The sequence below is a fragment of the Phyllostomus hastatus genome, unplaced genomic scaffold, assembly GCF_019186645.2.
Source record: "Phyllostomus hastatus isolate PE091 unplaced genomic scaffold, TTU_PhHast_1.1 phas_scaffold_21, whole genome shotgun sequence".
In the NCBI taxonomy this organism is placed as follows: Eukaryota; Metazoa; Chordata; class Mammalia; order Chiroptera; family Phyllostomidae; genus Phyllostomus; species Phyllostomus hastatus.
The window spans coordinates 47,530,646-47,556,681 of NW_025334017.1; the positions used below are offsets into that span (position 1 = coordinate 47,530,646).

The 26,036-nt window shown below is 64.6% G+C and overlaps 1 protein-coding gene across 8 annotated transcripts in view; it reads right to left on the reverse strand.

Moving 5' to 3' along the window:
- Positions 1-3,143: 3,143 nt before the first annotated feature.
- The window catches only part of PTK2 (protein tyrosine kinase 2), a 134,664-nt gene continuing 111,771 nt past the window's right edge, over positions 3,144-26,036 (reverse strand). For 5 of the 8 annotated variants that reach the window (XM_045861381.1, XM_045861380.1, XM_045861383.1 and 2 more), the window contains 11 exons: positions 23,973-24,084; positions 18,584-18,670; positions 16,613-16,750; positions 15,390-15,521; positions 12,280-12,342; positions 9,565-9,604; positions 8,902-9,008; positions 6,320-6,328; positions 5,215-5,370; positions 4,457-4,537; positions 3,144-4,291 (listed from right to left, as the gene is read on the reverse strand). In XM_045861381.1, coding sequence (XP_045717337.1) covers positions 4,079-4,291; positions 4,457-4,537; positions 5,215-5,370; positions 6,320-6,328; positions 8,902-9,008; positions 9,565-9,604; positions 12,280-12,342; positions 15,390-15,521; positions 16,613-16,750; positions 18,584-18,670; positions 23,973-24,084 — 1,138 coding nt within the window. In that variant the 3' untranslated portion in view covers positions 3,144-4,078. Of the gene's footprint in view, positions 4,292-4,456; positions 4,538-5,214; positions 5,371-6,319; positions 6,329-8,901; positions 9,009-9,564; positions 9,605-12,279; positions 12,343-15,389; positions 15,522-16,612; positions 16,751-18,583; positions 18,671-23,972; positions 24,085-24,565; positions 24,780-26,036 lie in introns of those variants that run through there. The other 3 variants (XM_045861378.1, XM_045861376.1, XM_045861382.1) reach the window with 2 other exon arrangements.

Sequence of the window (26,036 nt, forward strand, 5' to 3'; positions counted from 1 at the left end):
TGAGAAGGCACACTCCTCCTAGAACCCGGGGAAAAGACCTGGACACACCCGTCACCGGAGGGGAGACCCAGGACTAAGGGGCCCCTGGAGACCCCCCGACCGTCAGGGAAACTCAGACCCCACGCAGACAGCCGCACACCTGCCGGAAGGGCCCAGGTGGTCAGGGGCGGTGAGTGCCAGACGCCGGAAGACTGCCTTATGTTGCGTCACAAGCTCCAGTGCACGACCCCCAGAGGTCTCGGGGGTGGATGTGGACGGCGGGATGGACACACACCAGGGCTGTGCGGTCGCCACCGGCCTCGATGGGGGCAGGGGGGAGGGTGTGGCCTCCAACCCTCCTTCTGAGAAGAGGGTTGTCAGGCATGGCCTGAAAAGGCAGAGCCAAGTGGGCTCCAGAGTGGGACTCGCTCAGGCCACCAGCACGTGGTGCGGCTCCGGCTTGGCCACCTGCCCGCAGCCCCCCAGGTCGCTGGGAGGAGCCCCCTCCTGCTGCTGCGGGGGTGGCGCTGGGGCCGCCCGGCCGCTGGCCCGCAGGTGTGCGGTAAGACCAGGAGCGCCACCACGCAGCAGGAGCTGCCTGGGCCCGGACGCCAGGGGCTTCTCAGACAGTGGGAGCCGACAGGGGGACCCTACAGTGCACACGTAACTGCGATCAGACACAGAGCCCCTCGGACACGGAGCCGGAGCCGCAGGAGGACACCGGGGGGACCCCCTGACCACTCGCGCCCCAACCTCTGGGCGTCAGAACAGGCGTCGAACGACCGGGGGCAGCACCCTGCCCCGAAGAGCCGTCTGTGAGGACGAGAGCGCGGGTGCCGGGGCCGCGGGCCCGAGGGTTAATCACGCCGTGCGGACTCCCCTCCCCGTGCCGCCCCGTCTGCACCGAGGGCGACGCCGCCCCTCCCCGTCCCATCCACACCCCTCGCTCCGTCTCCTCCTCAGAACACTGTTTGGGCTTCTGCCTGCATTGGCTGGTTCCTAATAGCTCTTTTTAAAAAAACGAAACTCACATAAATGCTAGTTGCCTTTTTACTTAACTTTATTGGCGACACCTGTCTACTCGTAGGTTAACATTGCAAACGAGTTGGAAAGGCCAAGAGGAAAGCACGGAGGGTCGGCGCGGGGCGGCGGCCACCGGGGCAGCGGGGCTCGGCGCGAAGGCCCTCTCCTGGGCCTGACGTGGGACGCCCCTGCTTCAGAGCCGCCAGGTTTAGAGCCAGAGCGGGTTGGGGGGCACAGAAACGTCCGCTCATCTACAGCTTCGCCAAGGAATCGCTCTGAAGGCTTCTGTCACCTCCCCGCCTCAGTCCTCGCCAAGCCCTTAGCGCGGCACGCTCAGCGCACACGCAGTTACGGAGAGCTGAGGTGCTCGCTCGCTCGCTCGCTCGGCCGAACCCCAGGTGGAAGCCCTGGGCAGGGCGGACACGCTCCGTGTCGGAAGGCGGCTGCATCTGGTGCTCGAATGCTGGCGCGCCCTTCCAGGGCGACCGGGGAGCCCACCGAGCTCGAGATCCAGGCACGCCCGTGTTCCACGGGCGAGACTGCGGAGAGCAGTCCGGAGCGAATGTATCTGTGACGCGGCGTGCTGCGGGGGCGAGAAGCCAGATGGAGGTGCCCTGCCGCAGGACCCGGGCCCGGCGGCCCGCACTGGCGCTGCCAGGCATGCCCGGGGCAGGGAGCGTGGCGGCGGCACGGTTTCCGGTGCTGTCAGGACGGATGCACGCTTTTGGCTTTGAGGTTAATTAAATGAGGATCAAACAATCAATCGGTGTGAAATCAAACAATTCCACTCGCTTTGATCCGCAGGACGCCCAGCTGCTCTCGGGGACGAGAGGAAGGCGCCTGCCGCTCCGGCGGCTCGCCCGTCCCACCTGCCTCCTGCTGCTGGGGCGGCCGGCACCGGTGTTTGGTGAGGGGAGGTGAGGGAGACTGACGAGCACCGGGCGTGTCTGGGACTGGTCTGATACACCAGGAGTGCCCGTCTCTCTGGTGCCCGTTCACCCTGCGAGAGACCGAGAGACGCGGAAGGCCCAGCCGCTTTCAGCCGGCGTTCTCCTGACACGCGGGCTCCCCGAATCGTCGCCATGCTGAGCACCGGGCCAGACTCCCAGAGATGCTCCCCTCCCACCCAGCGGCACGCCGGCCGCGAGGGGGCGTGGGGCGGCCAGGGCCCAGGGTGCTGGCAGGTGAGGCCAGAGCGGCCTCACTCGGCAGCTCTCGGTGGCAGGATGGGGTGCAGTCTCCCAGCAGCACCGAGACCCCAGGCCACCAGCCCGCACCCCGTGGGCAGCGGCCCTTGGCGGCCAGTGTCCCGTCCTCCGGCTCCCATGCCCATGCAGCACCGCTGGCCCCGCCTCCACGTCCTCACGACGAAGGAGCCCCTTCCTCTCGGACCCGCAGGGCACGCGTGCACCTCGGCCACAGCGCTCCGTGCCGAGGGGGAGACCGGGGGCAGGGCACTGGCGTCGAGCGGCTGTCCCTGCGGCCGCAGGTCAAGCTCGGGCCACATTGGGGACGGGTTTGGTCTCGACAGCGGGGAGGGGAGAGGACACCCAGCTTCTAGCGGGCAGCGGCAGGGGACACTGCTAGACACCCCGCGTGCGCAGGGCGGCCCACAGCCACGCCCTCAGCCGGTCGGACAAACGCTTCCCCCACCCCGAGGAGGAGGGGACCGACCCGGACCCTGAGAGAAGCCAGAGAAGAGACACTCACGAGGGTGACCACCCCCTGACCTCTGCCGGAGGACGTCGGTGCTGTGGAAGCCCAGCAGGAAGGGGCGTGCGCAGGAGACCCCCGCCGGGCCCCCGGTTCCGGTTCCGGCAGCCCTGGGGACCCCTGCGGACCACTCCCTCCCCGAGCGGATCCCCGAGGAGCGGGGTCCCGAGGCTGGGATGGCACGGTGACTCCAGGCCTGCCGAGGGAACCCCGCAGGGTGACAAGGCGCCTACCTTGACGTCTGCCCTTAGCGAGAAGGTGGGGCCATCTTTCTGTGGCGACCACCTCGGCCTGTCTGGAAGGCAAGGAAACAAAGCGGATCGTCACCGAGAGCCTTCCTGGGCGTTGTTTTATCTGCCAAGTCACCTGGAAAAGTTTACATGGTTTGAAGGAAAAGAAGCACAAGAAAGGACATGACATTGAGACCATTGCTGGTAACACCTTTTTAATAGGTCAAAGTAACTGTACAGTTCATTATATTCTTCCTGAGAATAACTTATATCCCCCAACAGACCAAAGGGAGGGTGCTGTTCTCAAAAGTGTCCACCGGAACGGGCGGGTGGCTGGCGGCAGAGAAAGCCCGCCACTCCGGTGTGCGGACCCTCTCCTGGGAAGACAGACACGATGAAGGTTAGTGAACTCCAGTGGCTATAAAATAGTCAGCATGGCTTTAATCTTTCTGTATAAATTATATAAAAACAGAGATGGGGTGGGTCCAGAGCCCCTTCTCAGTGCAGTCTGGAGCGCGCGGGCAGAGGGCAGCCCTGCCCCGGAGAGCTCCGCGCTAGGGAGCCGGCACGCTGCCCGGGCGGAGGGGGCGGAGTCCCCAGCAAAGCCCCGCAGACCCGCGGGAAGGGGAGGCGGGGAGGGCGAGAGGGCCGCCCTTCTCCTTCTGAGACGACTCGGGGCTTCCGAGCAGGGCGTCCGTGTTCCTTCTTTGTCAGGCGGGGTCGGCACATCACGAGCCGAGCAGGTCCCCGCGGGCACGGACTCCAGTCGGCACGTGGCACCGTGGGGGGGCGGGAGCCCCCGGCTTCTCCCATCGTCCTGCCTGCCACCCGCGAGCCCCGGCGGCGTCCGCCAACACCGGGCGCGCAGACCCCTCCGTGACCCCGCGAGCCTCTCACGTACGGTCTGCATTCTCAGAAAAACACCCCATTTCGGGTCCTGGACTTTTCTGAACACCGATGCAAAAACAAAAGGAAAAATGAACCCAAATCAGAACGTGGTCCGACTTGTACGAGAGGGTTTCAACCGGCTGTCAGTGGGAGAGTCGGCGCGGTCGTGCTGGCGACGGGCAGGCATCGCGGGCTGCTGGTGGGCTCGGGGGGAAGGCAGGGCGGCGCGCCGGGCTCGGGCGGGCTCAGTGGGGTCTCGTCTGGCTCAGCATCTTCAGCCGCGCCTGGTCGATGACGTCCAGCAAGTTCTTGGCGTCCACGGCCAGGGCGTGGGCGGCGGTGAGCATCTGCTTCTTGTACTCCTGCTGCAGGCTGGTCAGCACGTACTGCTGGGCCAGCTTCATCTTGCCGATGAGCTCGCCCAGGTCCGAGTTCAGCAGCTTCTGCGCCATCTCGATCTGCAGGGACGAGGGGGGTCAGGGGGGCCACTTCCAGCCACCTTCCCACCAGCCTGCTGCGCCCCCTCGGCAGCTCACCACACGGGGAGGAGCCACCGCGGGCCTGGTGCACCCCGCGTCGGAGCAGACCCGCCCGGGGTCCCCGAGCAGGGGGCCGCGCCCTACCTCTCGGTGAGTGCTGGCCGGCAGGCTGGGAATGGTCTCGTCCACGGTGGCCAGCAGTGTGCGCAGGGCCAGGCCGACGTCCTGAGGGGACAGGACCGCACGCGTCAGGTGGCACGGGAGTCGCGCGCGGCGCCCAGCTTTCCCTCCCGGGTGTGACTTTTCCTTTCTCCCTACCGCTCCACGGAGCACCTCTGTTTCTCCTGCTCAGTGCCGATCCCGACCTTTCCCAAGTCACGGGGCCCCTTCCCCCAAAAATCCCGCTCCCTGGGCCAGGGCCCGCCCGCCCGCCCAGGGGAGCAGGTGGGGAGCACGCACGGGAGCAGAGGCTGCAGGAGCCCCGCTCTCCTCGCCGCGCGGCACCACCCACACCACGCCGACCGCCCGCCTGCCCCCCCGGCTGGGCCTGCCAACGCGGCAGAGGGCGGACGACATGCCCTGGGCCCGGCACCCGCGTCCTCACGGTGCTCCCTGAATCGGTGCTTCCCCGGGCAGCCCCTGCGGCCCGGCAGGCTGGCAGAGCGGTGTCGCGGCTGCCACAGCACAAGCCCGCGCGGGGCCAGTCTGCACGCCTCGAGTGCACGCCGATGCAGCCCCACTGTGCAGCCGCCCGCCCTGACCGCCACTCCGAGACGCGCCCCAGACCTTGGGCAGGAGCAGCCCTGCGTGTGACGGCGGCTGGGACCCCGCACGGTCCCGCCCAGGGGCCGCGGCCTCTGCTCAGCAGGGGCGTCGTTCTGCGGGGACGGGGGCCGCCGTACCTTCACCATGGGGACGTACTCCTCGGGCGGGGCGGGCTGGATCTTGCTGGACATCTCGATCACGGCCTTCACCAGGCCCGTCACGTTCTCGTACACCCTGTCATTGGAGCGGTCCAGGTTGGCAGTGGGCGGGGGGCTGATTTCCTGGGGCTGAAGCTGCCAACACAGAAGCTGTTATCTTAATACTGTCCAGCAGGTGGCGGCCTATCACCACGACGCAGTAGGGAGGGTCTTTAAAAGAGATCAAAGCAGATCACAGAGCTGATTTTCTCATTCGTGAGGGGTCGAGTTCACTTTGAGGATGACACGCACATGAGGCCATCATTTTTCCAACTTTGAGCTCAGTTAAAGGGAACGAGATGGAATCACACACACACTACGCAGCCCAGACCCTCTCGGAGAGCTGATTCGATGCACCCGGGGCCCTTCGCCACAGACCGGGACTGTGTCACACCCGCGGAGCGTCCCCGGGACGCCGGCCGCAGGCCGAGCGCTCTGCATGAGGACTCGCCGTGCCCACTGGGTTGGACCCTGCAGTGTCGGCCGCCCGCTGAGCCTGGCGCCGTGTTTCCCGGGAGGTGGCCTCAGCTCCCGCACAGGGAGGGACAGAGGTGACATGGCCACCCAGCGCCAGGCACAGAGACGTCGCCAGATGTGACCCAAGGTAAGCTGGGTGCCGAGCTGCACAAGGGCCCCCGGGAAGTCTCAGCAGTGTTCAAGCATGATGCTGGCCCCCCAGGCCTCAGCCCGAGTCTTCCCAGAAAGCTAACTCGGTGCACAGCCGTGTGCCTGCGGGAGTCTGCTGCCTGGGGCAGCCTGGGCTCGGCTGGAGCGCTGGGCGCCCGCTCCAGAGCCCGCGGGCCGTCTCTGCCCAAGGAACCTGGAACCCGGGAGTCCCCGCCTGGGCAGGAGACAGAGGAGGACGAGAACAGCTCCATCCTGCAGAGGTGGTCCCGTCTCCCTCTCCGACAGCTCCCGACACGGTTTCCGGTGAAGAACTGAGTACCTGCGCCCTCCCAGGCCCCCCCGACTTTCCGGACCAGCCACATGCAGAGCGCTGGGTGTGAGACAGAGCTGGACAGACACACAGACACGAAGTGCTTACCCTCCACGGCTATTGTCGAACGGAAGGTGAGGAAAAGTTAAAGAAATTATCAGAGAGAGAAAGAGAAGAAAAACCGTATTAATAAAGGCAGCAGACAAAACCTCCGTAAAAAAAAAACAAGCAGAACACACAGGCACGACTGTGCCTGGCTCCCGGCACGCGGCGTCGGAGCGGGACGGGCTGCCGGCGCGCCAGGAGCACCACGCCTGCGCTGGTGGAGTAAATGCGGAGACAGCATGCAAAGCCCGAGGACGACAACCTGGCAGCCGTGCGAGCATCAGGGAAGCAGGGGTCCTCCCCCAGGAAGGGAGGAGACACGCCTGTGCCCCCTGAGGAGGCGCGCAGCCCCGGCCCGAGCCCGGCCCCGAGCCCTCGGAGACAGGCGGCACCGCGGCGGTCCGCTCTGAGACTGGGCTGGGCTTAAAGACGCTAGGACCTCGTCTTAAAAACAGGAACAGAAGCTCTTCTTCAGAAGCAATTCTTAAGGTTCAGTTCCTTCACTTTAAACTTATGAGTCAGATTTACTGCCTTTTCCTCGACAGCTGGAAGCAAGACTGTGCACTGGGGCGTAAAAGGAGAGGGAGCTGGAGGAGACGGGTGTCCCGTCTTTTCCCTAGAACCGTCTGAGAGCAGGAGCACTTGGGTGTGGGGTCAGCAGGACCCCCAAGGCTGTGGCCCACCCCACCCCGCGCTGTGCAGAGGCGCGAGGCCAGGGGGCGCACTCGGGGCTGTGCCCCTGCCCCTCCCCTCGGCCCCTCCTGCCCTGGCACGGGCACGGGGCCGTCAGGGCCTCTTCGCAGGGACACTCCCCGTGCAGAAACGTGGTTTGGACAGACGTCTGTGGTCCGCTTCCTGTTTCCTGGGATCTACCTATTTCTTGACCCGTGGAGACCCCGCCGGCACGGAGGACAAGCCCACAGAGATGCAGCCAGTCCCGCCCGGGGAGGCGGGCGGCACCCCCAGCCTCAGACGACTTGCAGCCAGGATGGGAAGTCGCCAAGGAGAAACTGAGGCTGGCTTCTGGCCAAAGGCTATCTGAACGGGTTCCTCCACACCTAGGGGGTGGGGCAGGGCCCTTCTAGGCCGATCCGAACCAGACAGATGGGTGAGGAACGGAGACACGCACTTCACCCCTACTGACGATTAAAAAACCTTCACTGCGCACACTCAGGCAGCGTCCGACTCCCCGGAGACGCCTACTGCTCCACGCCTGTGCTCAGGGGCCTTGCCGTCCCATGTACCCCCACCCGTCCCCCTGGGAGCGTGAGCACTGGCCACAGCTCTAGGCTGGTACTGGACCTACGCCTGACCTTGGCTTCCCGCTGCAGCGCGAGCCCTTCTGGAAGTGTGCTCCCGAGGCTCACGGAACTGCAGGAGACCACCAACCGAACTTCGCCCTGCTTCCTTCATGTCAAGAACCCCCATCGGGGAGAGCCGTGTCCTGCTTTGTTCCCTTGAGACCACCTGGCGTGGGGCCCGCAGGGCCCTGGGGTGGCAGCCCGGGCTGGGGGCCAGCCGCACTTTGGCCGGAGAGGTGGCGTTTTCTCTCCCCGGCACTGTCCCTCCCTGGGATGGCAGGGAGCCTGCTGCCGCCCCGTGAGCGGGGGAGGGCCCGGGCACACACGTGTGCACACACTCCGCAGGGCCACGGCTCCTGGCAGGCAGGACCGTGGACATGCCCTTCAACCTCGGCAACCCCGGCCACCTCGAGGGACAAGTGGAGGAAAGAGCGATGCTGCCAGCACCGTGAGTTTGAGTGAGGGCTCGGAGCACAGCGCAGGCCCGGCGCTCAGGCGGCGGCGGCCCCCCCCGGGGAGCCCGAGTCTGTGAGGACACGGTGGGTGTCAGACGAGCATGTGGGGGCCGGCCGCTGAGAAAAACGCTGCCACCAAGCCGACAGCCCGCCCCGGCCTCAGAGGTGACGGGGTGCGAAGCTCTCGCTAGGCCCAAGTGGCAGAGTGGACGCGGAGCCCGCGGCCCTCGAACAGGCGCGGCCGGCGCCCTCTCCACGTCCCTGCGAGCCCAGCACTCGGGGGCGGGGGGGGGGGTCTCGGGGACTGAGGGTCAGGACCCCAGGTGGCAGGCAGAGGCTGGAGCCCAGATAAGCCACCCCCCAACCCCGCTCATGGCCTTCTGCAGCCACGCCTCACGGCCCTTGTCTGCCTGCGGGGAGGGGGCCGAGCAAGCAGGCTGCTTTCGCGGCGGCAGTGCCGGCCCTACATGAAGAGCGAGGGAAGTTTCCCCGACGGCCGCCCCGACAGACAGACCGGGGGACCGAGCCTGCGGAGGGCCCCACTTCCCCCGAGTGCTGGCCTCGTCACCTCCCGCGGCCAGCAGCCGCCCAGCACCTCACTCCAGAGGAGCGTTCTGCCCGGTAAGGTGACGCCGCCCCCAGGCCGTGAGGAGCTGCCTGAGGCCGGGAATCCGTCACATGGGGGGAAACGGGAAAGGCTTCGGGAAAGCTTGCCCTGGCTCTTGGGGGGGTGGGGAGCCAGGCCGAGCAGAGCCTGCAGCCCACAACCCTGTCCCTGGGGCCCCGCCCGCAGCCCCACCCGTGCATCTGGGACAGGCCCCCGGCCCACCTTGACGCCCTCGTTGTAGCTGTCCCCGGGGCTGCTGAGGCTGGCGAGGCTGCCCAGGTGGCCGGGGGCTCCGGGGCGTGGTGGCTTTTTTGGAGGAGCTGCAGGATCTGGAAAAGGGAACGAGTCTCATTAAGTGACGCACCTTCCCACAGAGCAAGCGAGCCAACCCACCCCCACAAACACAAGCACAGGCCCCGCCGGCCCAGCAGACGCTCGTGGCGGGGAGGGCAGCCACTGCCGAGGCTCCCCGGTGTCTTGCACAGTGAGCCCACCTGCCAGCCTCCACGGCAGCAGCTGGACTCGGGAAGCACCACACTTGCTGGGCTTGTGGAGGGTGCCGTGTTAAAAACCCAGGTGGTGCTCCAAAGCTAGGAAACTTATACATTTAAAACCTGCTCCTGCCCTGGCCAGTGTGGCTCAGTGGACTGAGCATCGGCCTGCCAACCAAAGGGTCGTCAGTTTGAGTCCCAGTCAGGGCACATGCCTGTGGGCCAGGTCGCCAGGAGGGGGCACTCGAGAGGCAACCACACACGGATGTTTCTCTCCCTCTTTCTCCCTCCCTTCCTCTCTAAAAATAAGTAAATACAATCTTTGAAAAGTAAAATAAAACCTGCTCCCTCCAAGTGACACAAACTTCTTGATGCAGTTTCTGTCTTTGTTTACCTGGTTTTCCCACAGGCTGATAGATGTGCTGGTTTCCAGCCTGTGGAACAGAAGCTCGGTCAGCACCCGGCTAGCCCGCAGGGCCCCGCCTGCCTCCCACCCACCCTGTACACGTCCGAGAAGCGGACGGTAGGCCTGCACTCCCCCCGAAGACGGGAGGGGAAGCCAGGTCCACCCGGGCCGGACCAGCACAGGCCCGCTGCCCGCAGTCACATGTGCACGCCTTCCCTGGACTGGTCCGGTGACAAGTGTATTTGGAGCTCATTCCACTTGGGGAAAAAGGAGACTTTCCTTCTCATTTTTAAATACTAAGCTGGTTTACGTGTACCTGTGCACACACATGTTTCAAGGAAACGCCCATTCTCAAGGCCCTTTCTGTGAGGTGGCCCACAGCTCAAACTGCCCCCGCCCGGCGTGGCCCCACTGCCGGTCAGCAGCCCTGACCTCAGAGGCGCGGAGCCCCCCACGCGGGCAGGTGTGCGGAGCGCAGTGCGCTCACTGCAGGCTGTGGTGCAGCACTCAGCTCGCCTGCGGCCCCCTGGCCCAGTCACTAGTCCCGGCCCTGCCCCGGCACACAGTGGGCCCGCGCCGCTGGCACACGGCAACAGAGGGGCGCCACAAGCAGGGAACAATGGTGCGTCGCGTGGCTGTGAGCGGGCTGCGCCCAGTGAAGACGGAGGGGGTGACCCGAAAGTGCGGTTTCAAGGAGAAAGGTCAGGCCTTTCGGGAAGGTGACCTCTGAGCAGGCCCGAGGGGAGGCAGCTGAAAAGGAGCCCGGGAGGGAAGGCCCGGGAGGGCCACGCCGAGGGTGGCGAACCGCAGGCCACGGGGCAGGGAGCGGGGAGCCCGGCCCAGACCGCGGCAGCGGACGTGGCTGTGCTGAGCCAACTGCCCAGGCCCTGCGGCGCACGAGCCCCACGGCTGGGAGCACGCAGGCGGGCGGTCTGGCCGACAACTCGGGCCACAAGAAGGCTCCACGGCCGGAGCACCTGGACTCACTCCGCCGTGTCTGTGCGGGGCGCCGTGCTGGGCGGGCAGCTCTGCGGGCTGCAGCCGCCTTGGGGGACGCACCCGGCTGCCTGGGCTTCGGCTTCCCCGTGTGCAGACTGAGGCTGACGGCGCCTACCTAGTTAACACCAGGTGGTGGTGGTGACGGCGTAAACGTGCTGTCAGCCTGTGCGTCACCCTGAAAACCTGAATAGTTCCCACTCTTCGTGCAGACGGCTGGGGCCAGCATCCACCAGTCAGGTGTCGGTGCCCGTTAACTAGCTCAGGCCGGTGTGCAGCCCACGGCCTCTCCCGGAAACCGAGGCACATTTTCACTTTCAAAAGCAGGACATGGGAGAGCTCCAGAAACGGGCGGGAGCAGGGAGCTATGTATCTTTGGCAAAGGTCAGAAGAGAAAACAGCAGACTCAGGGCGTGGCTCCGCCCCTGGCGAGGAGCCACCACCACCTAACCCGCACGCCTCGAGGGAGGAAGATGCAGCCCGGCTCCAGACACTGAGGCGGGCCGGCGCTCCCGGCGCGCAGGCTGGGGCCTCAGGTGACTCACTTGTGGGCGTGGGTGGCCCCAGAGCTGCCTCGGCCGGGCTGCTGACAGCCCTGCAGGGCTCAGGGGGTGCCTGCAGTGGGGCCCCTCCTCCAGGAGCACCGAGCACCTTACTGCTCCCGGGCCTGGCGCATAGCAGATGCCAGAGGTCACAGAGCGGACCCTTCCCGTGTTGTCGGTTTCGGTTTCACCCAGCGGTTCTGAGTCACCCTTTCAACTGGTGCTTTCCCCACGGCTACTCGCCCCTTCCGCGTGCCGCCAGGTGCCCCCCGGCCCCTGGACACACCGCGTGCTCCTTTCAGCACACGCCCCGTCGGCCTCACTCTTAGCAGCGGTCCCGGGACGAGGGCTTCCCGCTGGGAAGGCTGAGGCTCACCCCCCCAAAACCCACCACCTGGGGCAGCCTGCCCGTCACACAGGAGGGGGAGGTGTGTGTGGCGGCACTGATGGCAGAAGCCTGGTGCTCATGGGCTCAGGCCCCTGCCGCCTGCGGGGCGCACGGGCACGCCGGCCCTGAGCACGTGTCCCAGGGACCACAGGGCATCCCCACTCAGACAGGAACAGCTGCTGCGCCCCCTCCCACGCCTCGTGGGGCTGAGTGACAACAAGCTCACGTACGCACGTGTGTGCGTCTGCACGTAAACCGGCAGCCCGCCGCCCACCGAGCCTTCCAAGGGTGACCACGCGTCTCCACACGCCTGCGCCCCGGCAGGAGGGAGGGGGGCCTTCTTGCCGGGGCCTCTGTAAGTGCTGGGGTTCTCACAGGTTTTACGAGCGTTTGGATCAACCGGAACCAGCTCTTTAAAGAGGATGTTAGGCATTTCCCCTGACAACACGCAGAAAGAAACAAGTCTTCCCGAGGAAACGTGTATAACCATGCAATGAGTAGGCTACAGAAATCCCCCTGTGAGACCTTAAAGGACAAGTAAGGTGCACACTTATTCACACAGTGAGTGTGAGAATGCACAGATCACTCAAGTGCACAGAGGCCTGATTTGTGCGCACACTTCTCCAGGGCGGAGCTCGGCTCACAGGGAGGAGACGGCCCTGGTGCTGGGGTGGGGGCCCTCTGTGTCCGGCCAGACCTCGGCGGGGGGCCAGCGCCGAGCCCAGGAAACACCACGGTCCCGCGCAGCGAGAACGAGAGCGCGGCGCTGCTGCTCACCGGGCCCTGGAGACCGCCGTCCTCCCGGTCCACGCTGCCTCGGGAGAGCCGCACGTCGGGTTTCTGGAGAGGAGACAGAACCAGACGGCGTCAGTCTCGGCTCCGAAGCCCTTCCCCTCCGCACTCGGTGGCACGGCTGCCCTCTGACTGAGAAGAGCTGAAAGGTCCCAGTTTCAGAAAAACTCTCAGACCCCAGAGGGGACAACCCCAGCACAGCCCACGCGCCCAGTGGGCAGACTCGGGGGCCCCCACTGCACCTCCCCGGGGGGCCGCGGGCGAGGCCCCTCCTCACAGAGGGGACCTCCACCCGGGATGGATTGGCGCGGCCGCAGCCCTGCCCCCCACAGCGGAAGGCTGCCCGTGCCCGGCCGCCCGGCCGAAGCAGCCACAGTCCAGTCACCAGACCCGCCCCCCAAGCATCCAGAACACAGAAGCCTGACAGAGAAGTCTGGATGGAACATAGGTAAGGGTGGGTGAATGTCACTAGCTCCGGAACAAAGGAGGCAGGTCCGTGCCGTCCAGGGGCCCCCGGGCCGCCGTCACAGGGCCCCCACTGTCCACGCACAGCGGCCACCCCTCCTCAGGGCCCCCGGCCCCCAGAAGCCCTACGATCACGCCCTGACAGCTCCCTGCCTGGGCAAGAGCGTCCTGCCGCCTGATGCGTCTGCGCACCCCCCGGGGCGGGCCCCCCGGCCACGCACTGGTCGGGAGACAGAGAACGAGCCTCGGAGCCGCGCCTCGCTCCTCCTTGGACGCCCGAGTGAGCAGGAGGGAAACCGCGTTGCGGAGCGTCCAGCCTCCCTGGGACGTCACGCAGTGGAGCTGGGGGCACGGAGCCGAGAGGCCGCTCAGCTGGCCGCAGCACGAGGAGTCCTGACCGGAGCCGGGCCCCGGCCTCACCGGCTCTGAGCAGGGCAGGGACAGGGCCCGCTGCCCCGGCCAGCTCGTGCGGAGCGAGTGAGCGAGCGTTACTAAGTCACTGCCACGTTCAGGTCACGTAAAGTAAACACGTCCACTGTTGAGCGTCTGGGCCGTGGGTGGTGCCTCTGTGTGCCCGTCTCACTAAGCCCCCGGCCAGCTCCCCAGGACGGGTGTCCAGGGTGCCGGACCGAGCCAGAGGCTCCGATGTCTGGGAAGCTCTGGGGAAAAGCCCCCAGGGCCCGCGGCCGCACCAGGACCCGTCAGAAGGGCATGCATCTCCTCTCCCAGCGCCCCCGGGCTCTCGTGGGGGCCCGGCCGGTTCAGTGCCCAGACCGCCGCAGGCTGTGCTGAGTGCCCCCCACCCCTGCCACCACCCCACGCAGAATGCTTCTGCTTCTTCTCGTGGGGCGCTCAGCCCCTGAGGACAGAGGCCAAGGCGGCCTGCTTCCCACCGGATCTCCGTGACTGCAGCAGCAGGGATGGACAGACAGGTGGGGAAAGACACCCCACAGGACTTCCTGTGCACTGACTGTCCTCGCCCCACACCCACCTCCCCCACTTCCGTGCCTGGGAAAGGGCCTCCCCGGGGCCCGGTACGGCGCAGCCAGGAAGGAGCACGTCCGTCCAAGTGCGGGCGGAAAGGCAGAACCGGCCTCCGGAGGCGGCACGGTGCGTGCGCCCAGCTCTCCGACACTGAGCGAGCACCGCTCCCTGGCGGGGGCGTCTCGTTCACTTTCTACTCCAGTGAAAGCAACTCGGGCTCACTGCTAGCTTGGGAACGACTCCCACGAACTACCTCTCCCCCCCCCCCCCGCACCACATGGAGTGATTTACTTTCATTTCCCCAGCACAGCGACCCCTGGGTTACACAGTTCCGAAGGCAGGGTGTCAGCTGTGAATGGGAAAGGCCTGTCACAGGACGTCCCGCGTCCCGGAGTAGGGGTGGGGGCGTCTGAGCCCTGCCCTCGCAGAGCGACAGCTGCCTGAAGGGGGGACGAGAGTCAGACAGCCCTTCGGAAAGAGACAGCGCCGCCGGGACCGGCGCTTCCGGGGGAGGTTCCACGGCCCTGACCGCCCGTGCAGGGCGCTCTGGCCGCAGACACAGGGCAGCCGCACCGGAGCACGGCCGTCTGGAGCTGCAGACTCCCACGGGTGTGTCACGGGCGTACCCGGGGCTCTCTGCCGCTCCCCCCACGGCCTCTACTCTTTATTTAGTTGTGACGTGCACAGCAGAGTGTGCACAGGCCAGTGGGAAGCTCAACCTGCTTTCAGACATGTGTGAACCCGCCTAGCACACGACCCAGGTCAAAACGCCGGGGCCCTGCCCTGAGCCGGGCCCCGTGATGACCGTGTGAACTCCGCGCAAACGGACTGTAAGACAGGCGCCCTCGAGTGCGGCCCTTGTCCCTGTGCTGGGTCGCCGCCCTCTGCTCACGTGGGGGCTGGGCAGCGCCCGCTGCAGGAACGGTGCCACTCTGCTGCCAGGGGCAAGTGGGCTTGGCTGTGTCCAGCTCCTGGGGCGGCGAGGAAGCTGCTGTGGACAAGCTCCCACGAGTGGGCGCGACCACGCTGCTCTGCCCGCTCTGCGCACGGCGCTGTTTGAGGAGCTGGGACACAGCGACCGGCAGGTCCACCCCGGCCTCTCCTCTCACGCTGCGCAAGGAAGAAACACAGGCGACACGGCCCGGAAGCAGAAGGGGGCGCAGGGCGTGGAAGTGCGTGGCAGTGGAGCCACGACTCCAAAGGGCTTGGGTCAAGTGACAACAAAGACTGCTCTGTCTCACCACTTCCTCTCTGTCCCCAGAGGACTTCTGAGGGGCGCCAACACGAGCTGCCGAGAAGGCACATCCCAGCCGCCCCCCCCCCCCCATGCAGGCGGGGCCTGCCCCTCAGCGCAGGGCGAGAGGCCCACCGGAAGGCCAGCCCTGGGACACGGCCACGGGCTCCGCCCTGGGCATGGGGGGGGATGGCGATGACACGGAAAGCACAGAAACGCTCACACCTCCGAGCCCAGAGCCACCGTGGCAGGTCAGGCGCATCCTGAAAAGGGAGTTGAAGAGCAGCACGCGCCCCACAAGTGCGCCACATCGGAACCAGGCGTGCGACTGGCTCCGCTGCTTCGGAGGGGCGACCCTGGTGACAGACTGCAGCAGGGCCCGAGGTGGAAGCACGTGTCCCAGCGCCATTACCAGGAACCTCTCCTCCTTCTCCAGCCAGCGCTGGTCCTCCTCCATCTCCTGCTGCTGCCGGATCAGCCGTTCCTCCATCAGGTGTGCCGGCAACGCCTGCCCGATCCCGCGCAGGTCCCGCGCGGCCGAGTCCTGCGGGAGAAACGGCACGGCTGCTCTTGGGCCTGCTGCGGTGCTCTCCCTCTCCTCTGCCTTCGCCAGAGATGCAGCCGTCGGGCACAGAGACGGGGCCACCCACACTGCCCCTGGGAGCACTCCGCCGGAGGCTGCGAGGCAGCACGCGCCAGGCACCTTTACAAAGTGTGCGATCCCTCCGCGCACCCCCACGGGCAGGTCTGGCCCACGTGCAGAGGTGTCGCTGGTCCTCGTGGACAGTGGGCACAAGGCGGGGGTGACAGAGACCACAGGGGGACCCCCGCGAGAGAGGGACGCGGCGGTGCTGACAGGAGGCTCCGTGTCCTGTCTCTGTCGCCACCTCAGGGGTGCGCCAGTTCTCGCGAGGCCAGGGCCCCTTCCCAGCGGAGGGGCCGGCGATGGCCGCGTCTCCGCTTCCTTCAGGGCTGCGTTGGCCAAAAAGTCTGTATGGTTTTTTCCGTAAGAATAAGACACCTTTCCCCTTTCACCAAGAACGATGTTGTGAGTGTGTCGGCTGCCTCCCACGTGGTTTAACGTGGGTCGTTCTCAACTACCGTCTCGATTCGATCCCTGTCAGCGTCAACTGGACCCCCGCCAGCGGGGCACCGTCGGCGAGAAGCCTCCAGCACGAGACTGCGCAGCCGCTTCTGACGCGTGCGGTCGGTCCCAGCGCCTGCTCCCTACGCTGCACACACCTCTTTCGGGTTTCACTTGCGTTCTTACCTTCCTTGAAATAATAAAGCATGACGTGCTGAAAATGTTGTGTATTCCCTTCCACCTTCAATATTAAAGTGGCTACACAAAAAATTCACTAATCTTTACATTTTTTTAAGTGCTCTCTGACATGGCGGCTGTCACAACGCAATCTAATAAAATTGTTCCAAATACAGTTAAAGATGCTGTAACTGCTACTAGAGCCATCTTACAAAAAGAAATAAGCAAACTTCTTGACCAACTCAGCAAAAGAGACTCCCAGAGCCAGGAAGCGTCCGAGTGAACGGAGTGTCCGGATGTGAGACCAGAAAGACCGGCGCCTTGGGCAATGCCCAGTCGGTCAGCACACCGGAGCCCAGGGGCACCCAGCTCACCTCCACGCCGGGCTGCCACACCGGCATCTCCGGCGGCCTGTGGTTCCACGAGTCTGTCTGGTCCAGCAGAGGCGCCTGCCCCGGGTACATGCTGCCAGCCATGGGTGGGACGCCGTGCGAGCCAGGGTAGCCGGAGACCTGTGGGCGGGTGAGCGCCGGGTCACGATCTGCCGTGACGGGCTCTGCACGGCTCTGCTTTCCCGTGGAGGCCCCAACGATGGTCACATGCCCCAGCACTTGTGATGACCGCACCTGACACGGCGAAGGGACCTCGCAGACGGAGTCTAGATGAGGAGCCCTGAGACGGGAGACAACCCTGGACAGCCTGATCGTCACAAGGTCGCTCGTGAAGTGCGAGAGGGGAGTGAGGGGCGAGGGGCAGACCTGACCGCTGCGGGCCCACCAGGGAGGCCCCGCACTGAGCGCCGGCGTGAAGACAGAGGAGGCCGGTCACGAGCCTAGACATGCGGGTGGCCCCTGGGGGACTCTGCACAGAGGGGGACCCTCTCTGAGGGAGCTGCGTTAGACAGCGAACACGTAAGACGCCCTGGAGAGAGGTCACCCACTTCGGAACCTCACACTCATCGCACGCCGGGGGTGAAAGCAGCAGAAGGCCACACACACGCGGCACCCTATGCTGCTCTGGAACCCCGCCCTGTGCAGCCCACCAGACAGCCCCCAAACGTCTGTCCCCCAAGGAGCAAGGGCTGGGGGGGGGTCTATCCCCAAGTGCTGACAGTGACAGCAAAGCCGGACAGGAGCCAGGCGGCTGGAGTGGAGGGAAGCGCCCAGCACAGGCGCCCGAGAGGCCTTTCTCCATGAAGCCCCTCCCCCGGGGAGGGGGAGACGGAGCCAGACCCCCAGGTGCCCGTCCCCAGGGCCCTCTGGGCAGACAGGGAGGGCCCGGCTGGCTGCCCGTCTCTAACGAGACGCAGAGCAGCCGGGCAGCTGCAAGCCCTTCGGCAGAGGCCGTGTGGCTGCGAGGCCGCCGGGCACGGATCTGCGCCAGCGTGCCGCCCTGACAGCACGGAACCAACGCACTGCCAAGGGAGATACGGAGGGAGTTCTCACAGTTGACTGGGACGGAAATGTTTAATGACAAAGGATTCTGCTAAACACAAAATGCTACACCACTACTATATTTGGTCAGAAAAGACCTATTACTGCCAAAGAACTTTCAGGAATTTCCACCACAAAGAGATTTCAAGTGACCTAAGGCAGCTTCCTGCCGAGCCCCCGCCCAGGACAGGACCCCAAGTGCAGTTCGGGCTGAGAAGGAACATGGCGTCCCCCCGGGAGCGTCCTGCAGCCGGGCCCGTTGCCAGGACAGTCGGAGGGAGCGCTGCGCCCGCCCACTGAGCTCCACCCTCCTCCCGGTTCTAGGCCCTGCAGACACCACGGACCAACCAGCCCCGGAGGCCCGGGGCAAGAACGGGCCAGGCCCCGGGGCTTTCTGTGCTGCCATGCTCGCTCTCAGCGAGGCTGGCGCGCGGCTCCTGCTCAGCACCCGCTGGGCTCTGACGTCCTGTGCCCCGGGGGGAGCCGACGCCCGCCCTCAGGAACAAGGGCGGACAGTTACTGGCCGGGCTCCGGCCCTGCTCTCTCAGGGACTGTCGTTTCCACGCTGCAGGGCCGTCGGTCAGGCTGGCACCTGCGCCTGTCCCTGCAGCAGCTCGTCTGGCTCCGAGGCACTTCTGCACCTTCTCCTCGGCTTCCAGGAGCGCTGCCCAGCTGCGCGTCCCCACTGCCCCGCAGGTGCCCACTGGGTCCTGCACTGGACCGGAGCAGGAGGACGAGGGCAGGCCTGAGCGCCGGGGGCCGAGGGCCACTCTCCCGGCTGCTTCCCTCCATGCGCTCCCCTAGACCTGACAAGGCCGGCTACTCCCCAGCCTGCCCAGCCCTGCTCACAAGCACACCGGCACACGCACAGCGTGCCCCGCCACCCCCGGCCGTGCGGCAGGACCGGCGTACCTGGTAGTGGTTGGCCTGCACCGCGTGCTGCGGGCTCGGGTAGAAGCCTTCACTGGACCTCGGGCTCGGGTAGCCAGGCCTGCTGGGCTGCGGACAGATGGACAGGGCGTCACCTGAAGGAGCATTCTGATTACTGTGGTAAATCTATGCCTTATGGAAAATAACAGGAAAAGAGCTCTCTCTAAAAGAGCTTAGCTGGAAAGGATGCTGAAGGGTACCAAGACATTTCAGTGGGGTTAGAAATCATCTTTTCAGCCAGTGATGCTGGGACGATCAAATACCCACAGGGGAAAAAATGAAGTTGGACGCCTTCCTCCCAGCATGCACAGAAGTCAGCCCGGAGCGCACCACAGAGCTAAGCTGAGAGTTGGAGCTGTAGAGCTCTTGGAGAAAGTCGGAGGGCAGACCTTTGGGTTAGGCAGTGGTTTTCCGCTACAACACCAGGAGCTCAGGCAACAGAAGGGAAAAGAGAAAGATGAACTGCACTCTGCTCTGTCGGCGTGGCTCAGTGCACTGAGTGCCGGTTCCACTCCCAGTCAGGGCGCACGCCTGGGCTGCGGGCCAGGGCCTCAGTGGAGAGTGCACAAGAGGCAACCACACACTCATGGTTCTCTCCTTCTTTTTGTCCTTCCCTCCCGCTAGCTCTAAAAATAAATAAAATCTTAAAAAAAAAAAAAAGATAAACTGCACTTGATCAAAATTAAAAGCTTTAGTGTTGCAAATGACACCACCAGGCAAGTGAAAAGACAACCTGCAGAAGAGAAGAAAATATTTGCAAATCATTTCTAACAGGATATTTAAGAACTTTTTAAACTCAACAATACAATGACTATTCTCGAGCAACAGTGGGCAAAGGCCTTGAGTAGCCCCAAAGAAGCTATGCCACTGGCCAGGGAGCTCAGACACGAAGAGACACTCCACACCACTCAGTGTCGAGGGGCTCGAACCTGGACACTCGCGCAGCCACACCCGGGCTGGGTGACCGAGGACAAGCATGCGCCCCGACTGGCCTCCGCTGCCTCATCTGCAACACGGGAGTGGCGCTACGGGAACTGGGAGTCACCGGAACCGTCTGTCCGTGAGACACCTGAATCTGAAGCCCACGGCAAAGGAACACTTGGCCTGGAATGGCAGGCGAGCCAACGAAGTGCCCTGCGTCTGAGAGGCGGAACGAAGTGGAAACCCTTGATTCTCCCAACTGCAGCCGGAGTGACGGGAGCCGCACTGAGGCCCCAGCGACCACATCAGTCCCGGACGAGCCCGGGCGTCGCTCGAGTTGGGTCCCAAGTCTGCGAGCTGGAAATGGCTCCCGAGTCCGTGGGCCGGGGTGCTCCCCTACCCTCCCCGTGTGGGGAGCCCGCGACAGAAGGGACCAGGGAGTGGCCAGGTCAGCACACAACGCCCTGCAGACGCCCATTCTTAACAGGAGGGCCGGTGCGTTCCAAGACACAAGCCGCAGCCGTGGAGGGCACAAACGCGTTGCTCCAACAGCTCCGCTCTGCTCTCCGCAGGCAGGAGCTCGGCGAGGCGGTGCAGAGGCCAGCCCTCCGCTCCCTGCCACCACACTCTCAGGGACAGAGTGGGCGCAGGGCTGTTGTGAGTGTGAAAGGAGTAACACAGGTCAAGGCTTCCTGAGAACGGCTTCCACGGAGGCACTGAAGCGTCCCCTGCTCCCGAGGGCTGCGGTCCCGTCGCAGGCCCACTGCACCTCCCCTCCCAGACGGAGGCGGGCGTGAGCAGGCCGAGCACGCCGGGCAGCGGATGGGGCCTGCTGGTGCCCTCCTGCCGGAGCAGGGGGAAGGGAAAATGGGGGCACCCCAGGCCAGCGGTCCTCCGTGGTCGGCGGTGCTCCTGGGGGCCCATGGGCACCCGAGAGGGGGCTTCCAGCCAGGAAGGCAGCCGCAGGGTGGCGGGCAGGCGGGGACAGCAGGGCCTGGCACTGCCACGTGCCTCTAGGCCGCGCGTGGGGACCAGAGCCCCCAAGGCCTGGAGCCGGAACCCAGGGCCCACCCCTTCCGAGGCGTGAACACAGCACGTTCCACAGTGTGGCAGCTCCGAGCGTGCCAGCGCAGCCGCCGCCGTGCAGACGACGGACAACTTTACGGTGCTTCGCCGGAACTTGACCAACACTCTTCGTCATTCTGGGAAGCCACACCACCGAGACCAACGAGACGACGCCCGTTGTGGCCGTGGGGCTACGCGCACGCCCCTCAGGACGCCCTCGCCCGGGCGTGTCACGCAGGTGTGTGCGCGGCGTTGTTCCGGGGACCGCGACCTCCGCTGGAGCGTCAGCAGGCCCCTGGCGGAGCCGCGCTGGGAAAGCCCCGTGTCGCCGAATCACCTCTGTAGTCCGGGTTAGGAAGTGGACATTATCACTTTTTTATACATAAATGGAGTGCTGGGTCCGAGGCAGCTACCCTCAAGTGTTTATTTTCAGGATCGCATGACACTCTCAGACATCACCGAGGATCCCAAGAGCTTTTATCTGGAATATATCTACCAACACTCACATTAGAAATTAAAACAGACACTGAAAAATAGCAAACCAGTCACTTGTTTTAAAAAGCACTATTGTTTTCAAAAAGAAAGAAGAAAAGAGAAGAGAAGCTGGCGAGGGCCGGCTGTTGCCCCCCGGCGCACTCTCCGCGGAGCTGGGCTGTTGCAGGGGGGGACCCCAGCGTGGCCCCTCACAGCTGCGCGGCGGAAAGGGGAGGGCACTTTAACGGTTTCTTGGCACAACTATGGACGCTGCTTTTCGGTAACACAGCCAAGCTCGGGAGCGGCAGTTCCCGAAGGTGACTTGCCACGTGGAATCAGAAGCCGCACGGTTACCCGTGCTACCGACGACGCCCCACGCTCTCCTGGACTGTGAACGGACCTGTCTCCCATGTCCCCATGTGACGGGCTGACATCTTGCATTCTTCATTTGGAAATGATGGATCTTTCCAGTGTCGACACATTTCAGTGTGTGGTGTGAAAAACAACCACGCTTGGGACTATCGCCCTGAGCTCAACAGAAAAGTCCAAGAATCGGAACACTATCACGGTGATGGATACAAGCTTTTCAAAATTCAAGTTATTAGTTGAAAATGCTGTTTGGTCACTGGCAACAAACACTACCCGCTGTCCTCTCTCCTTGATGAGATGGCCTTCCTTGCCTCTCTCTCGTTCGAGAAAACGCCCACCCAGGAGGCAGCTGGGGACCGCCACGCCCTCCAGAGACACTGGCCCTCATTAGTGCACGAAGCACACCCACTGAAGGCGGAGACCCTACGTGGACTGGAGGCGTCGCAGCGGAACCGCGAGGTCCTGGCCGGTCCTGGACGGCAGAGGCGGCCGGCGAGAAGGCCTGCCCGCCGCAGAGGAGACGCTGGCCGGATGCCGCACGGGTGCACTTCTACCTCGGCGCTGTGGCCGGGAAGGCCGGACGGAGCCTGACCAGAGTCGGGGGCAGCGACCACAGGCTGGGGCCCGAGCGCGAGGAGCTGGAAGCCGCCCGCCTGTCGTCCCCCGCGTCTGCACACAGACCCCGCGGGACGACTCGACTCCCCAGCTGCTGAACTCCATCCCGTTCTGCCGGGCTCTGTCTCGAAGGGTCGGGGACAAAGAACATTTTCCTCCTCCGGGGCTCACAGTCACTGGACTTTTCAACCGCCTGCGCAGGCGGCACCACCACGGCCCTCACAAACGCAGGGGCATCGTTCCCTTTGAACTTCAATGACCGGAACGGCAGGGGGCTAGGCTGGCTGACACCGATTTAAATGGCAGGACAATCTCTGACTATAAAGAAGCTAAAACACATGCTTTGAAACATCTCAAAACAAAGTGGGATATTTACAAATGTAAGCAGAACTCCTCTCTCCACTCTGAAATGAAATAAGAACAGCCTAACCACCTCCCCCCACGAACCTAATGCTGTAGCTTTCAGAATTCGACCAATCGGAAGTCATCAAAAGCCCCACAGCTTGACACACAAAGGAGCATGGAGGTGGAAACGGTCCGCAGTGCCGTGAGTTTGGGGGTCTGCAGGAAGAGGCGCCCACCTGCTGTGACTGAACAAAGGGCCGAGGGTACCCCATTTCACAGAGGAGGAGAGCCACACGGGTCGGGAAGAGCCTGAGAGGAACTGGGAGGCCCCGCCCGGCCCCCAGGCAGCTGCTGAAACCGGCCCACGTGTGCACACTCGGGCTGGGCCTCAGGCCCTGGGGCGGGGCTCACAGCCTTTCTCCGGGTTAGAGGCGCTTTTTGTGACACCGGCTCCATCACTCCAAGTGACATCCACCAGACAGGTGACGCGGCCTGGGGGCCCTTCCCGGCCTGGGCTTCTCCCCTTTGCTGAGGAGGCTGGACTATGGAACCCCTCCCCCTGAAAGTCTGAAGAACAGTGCCAGCCCCCTGTCCTCCCGTCACCAGTGGGACAATCCCACTGTCACACAGTTTAGAACACTGACCGAGAAAGGAGAAGCTCTCAGGCACCACAAAGGAAAACAGGTGTAACATCCACAGGGCACTTTGCACTGACAGATTTTGGAACATTTTCAAAAGGAAAGGGAAATAAAGAACTGTCAAACAGTCTTAATGTATTTTAGGCAAGCATACGTCAAAAATAGCAAGAAATTATTAACTGCAAAAAAGCCTACTGTCTATTCACTTCCCAGACAACGATCTGAACTGCATCACTCGCAGCAACTAAGCCCGGGGAAGAAAACACCAGCCTGTCAGAAGTGAACGGTGCATACAGAGTTCTTTGTGGGGAGAGGGCCGAGGGCCAGCTCTGCGCAAACCCCGGCACAGCGTGGCGGGCAGCGGGCAGCGGGCGAGGGCAGGGGAATGGCGGCAGGTGTGAAGGGAGCGGGCAGGCCAGGCCTGAGATGCTGCCCGGGTCCCACACCAACACCCCAGCCGGCAACTGCAGGCAAGGAAGAGGCTCTAACAAAACCAAAGCAAACCCACAACAACAGGGTCAGGTAGAATGGGCTCATTTTGACACAAAGCCAAATGGAAAGCACTCATGACCTAGTTTTAGTCCCTCCCGTGTTTTAGCCTTGACTTAACCTTAGAGAGATCCCTGATAACCGACAAAGAAAAAGCTGCCCCTGGGGCAGGCCAGAGGCTCAGCCTCCCGGACACAGCCTGTCCCTGTGGGGCAGGGGAGGGAAGGAGACAGGAGACCAGGAAGAGCATTTTAGGATCACATCACAAGAGCCATTTGCTCTGGGTTTACAGCAGCCTGCTGCTGAAATGCAGATCAGGAAAACAGTGCACAGAGCGTCCCAGCAGGGGAGCAAACAGGAACCCAGAGTCGGAGTTAGCCGATCACACCCAGAACCACCCCGTCAGACCGCAGCTGCCTGCACCAGAAGCCCCAGGGCGGGGGGGCCTCTGCTACCTTGGGTGGCGCTTCGTCGGACCCGCCGGAGTCCCAGGACACCGCGACCTGCCGTCTGGACTCCATTCGCATGCGCTCTTCGTGCTGCAGCTTCTCCTCCTCCAGGACGGTGCTAGAGAGACAACACATGGTTTCAGGGGCCGCCGCCGGAGCAGCGGCCCACGCCAGACCCCCGACCCCAGAGGGCGACAGAGGGGCTCTTCACAACAGGGCAGGAGAGGAGCCGGGTGCAGGCAGCAGGCGTGGCCGCAGCTCAGCCGCAGGTCACAGGCCCGCTGTAAGGCCAGCGGAAGTCCTGGGAGATCCCAGGCGTGCCCGGGCAGGTGTGCGCCCACATGCGCGTGGAGCGGAGCGGAGCCGCCCCCGGGGTGCCCCGCCCGGCCCAGACGCTTCCCAGGACAGACTCCTGGCAGCTGCGTGGGGCAACCACCAGCCTCTGGCTAACAACCTCCCTAAATCACGTCTTCCTGCTTCCACCCTCCCCGGCACTCCCTCCACTCAGGACGTAAGGAGATGTGTGGCAGTATCCGCTCTGTTTCTGGAGCCCCCGGCTGCTTTCAGCAGCAGCTCGTGGGCAGCAGCGTCCTACTTACCACCGTCGACTACTCGGGGGCTGCTGCACCCCACACTCCTCCGCGCCAGCTGGGCGGCGTCCTGGGCCTGGCTGTCGGCCACCCAGAAACTACCCCGAAGGCCGCCCAGCCAGCCTTTGCTCACTGCCCCCGGCGCTCGGACCCCCGGGCTCAGCAGCGGCAGGGCCCGGACACGCGTCCCACTGGGGCAGCCGGCTCCTCCCCGCACGCCTGCAGCCTGAGCTCTGAGGAGGAAGCGCGTCCAGGGCCGAGCCTCCTGGCGGGGCGCAGCGAATAACCACCCAGAATTACTCATGGGGGTGAGGTCAGCGGCAGCGCACCCGCTCTGATCTGGGAATGTGCTCGGCTGTTTCCAGCAGGCGCGCCTGCCTGACTGGGGCCAGCACGAGCGCCCCCACAGCCCAGCCCCTGCAGCCCGCGGCCGGCCAGGCCGGGAGAACACCGGCGCACTCACTTCACAGCCGCCCGGAGCCGCAAACCCGCACAGGAGACGCGCAGCAGACGCAGCCTCTTCCTTTTTCAAAGGAAAGGGAACGCTCCCTGTCTCGGCGAAAGACTCCACCCCTCCGCAAAGCAGGGGTCTGGTTTTCCCCCGCTCCAGCGAGGCAAGCGTGGTGAGAAGCCGCACGGGACTCTCAAGGACATCCAAGAATGCGGTGTGCCCCCCACCCCCGGAGGGCAAGGCGCACGCACTGCCAGCGCTGGGGGCCCCTGAGCCGGGGCCAGCTGCGGCTGTTGTGGGTGCTCGGCAGCGTCTGCTGGCTGGGCGCTAGGCTGAGGCAGGGACTTGCAGCTGCCCTCACAGGCGGGGATGGGATGGCACAGCCCCCGCCCGAGTCCGCAACACTCCTGACGGCGAGTTGAGGAGCACACCCCCATCAGCGAGGAGGTCCCCCGCCCCCGGAGCCGGCCTGTCCCCTCCCACAGGAGCCGGCCCCAGCCAGGACTTTCCCGGGCCCTCTCCTAACACCTGACCCCCAAAATAAGTAACGGGCCCTGAATCGGAATTCCCAAACACTGCAGTTTAAAACAACTGAAAAGCCCACAAAAATCAAGGGGAGAAATCAAGTGAAAAAGCCGTCTTGTCCCGCTGCAAACAGTGAGTGAGCCCCACGCAGCACGCTCTCAGGCGGCAGGGCCTCCTCTGTGCACAGGCCCCCCGGGGCCGATGGGGCGCTCCCGGGTTGTCCTGCGAAGGGGGCCACCCCGGCCTCGAGGTCACCGCGCCCCACAAAACCCTCTACAGAGGGCACGTGAGGGGCCGGGCCGCCACCAGGCTCTCCCCAGGGCCCCGGTCCTGCACTGCTGTCCACTCCTGTGTGGCCACCCTCCTCGCCCACCCCCACCTGCACAGACCCTCAGCTTCCCCTCAGCCCCACTGCTCTCGTCAGCCGTGTGGCATCTGCATGACAGTCACCTCGACATGTCCTCTGCGGAACAGGCCAGTTGTGACCCCAAAGAACGCAGTGAT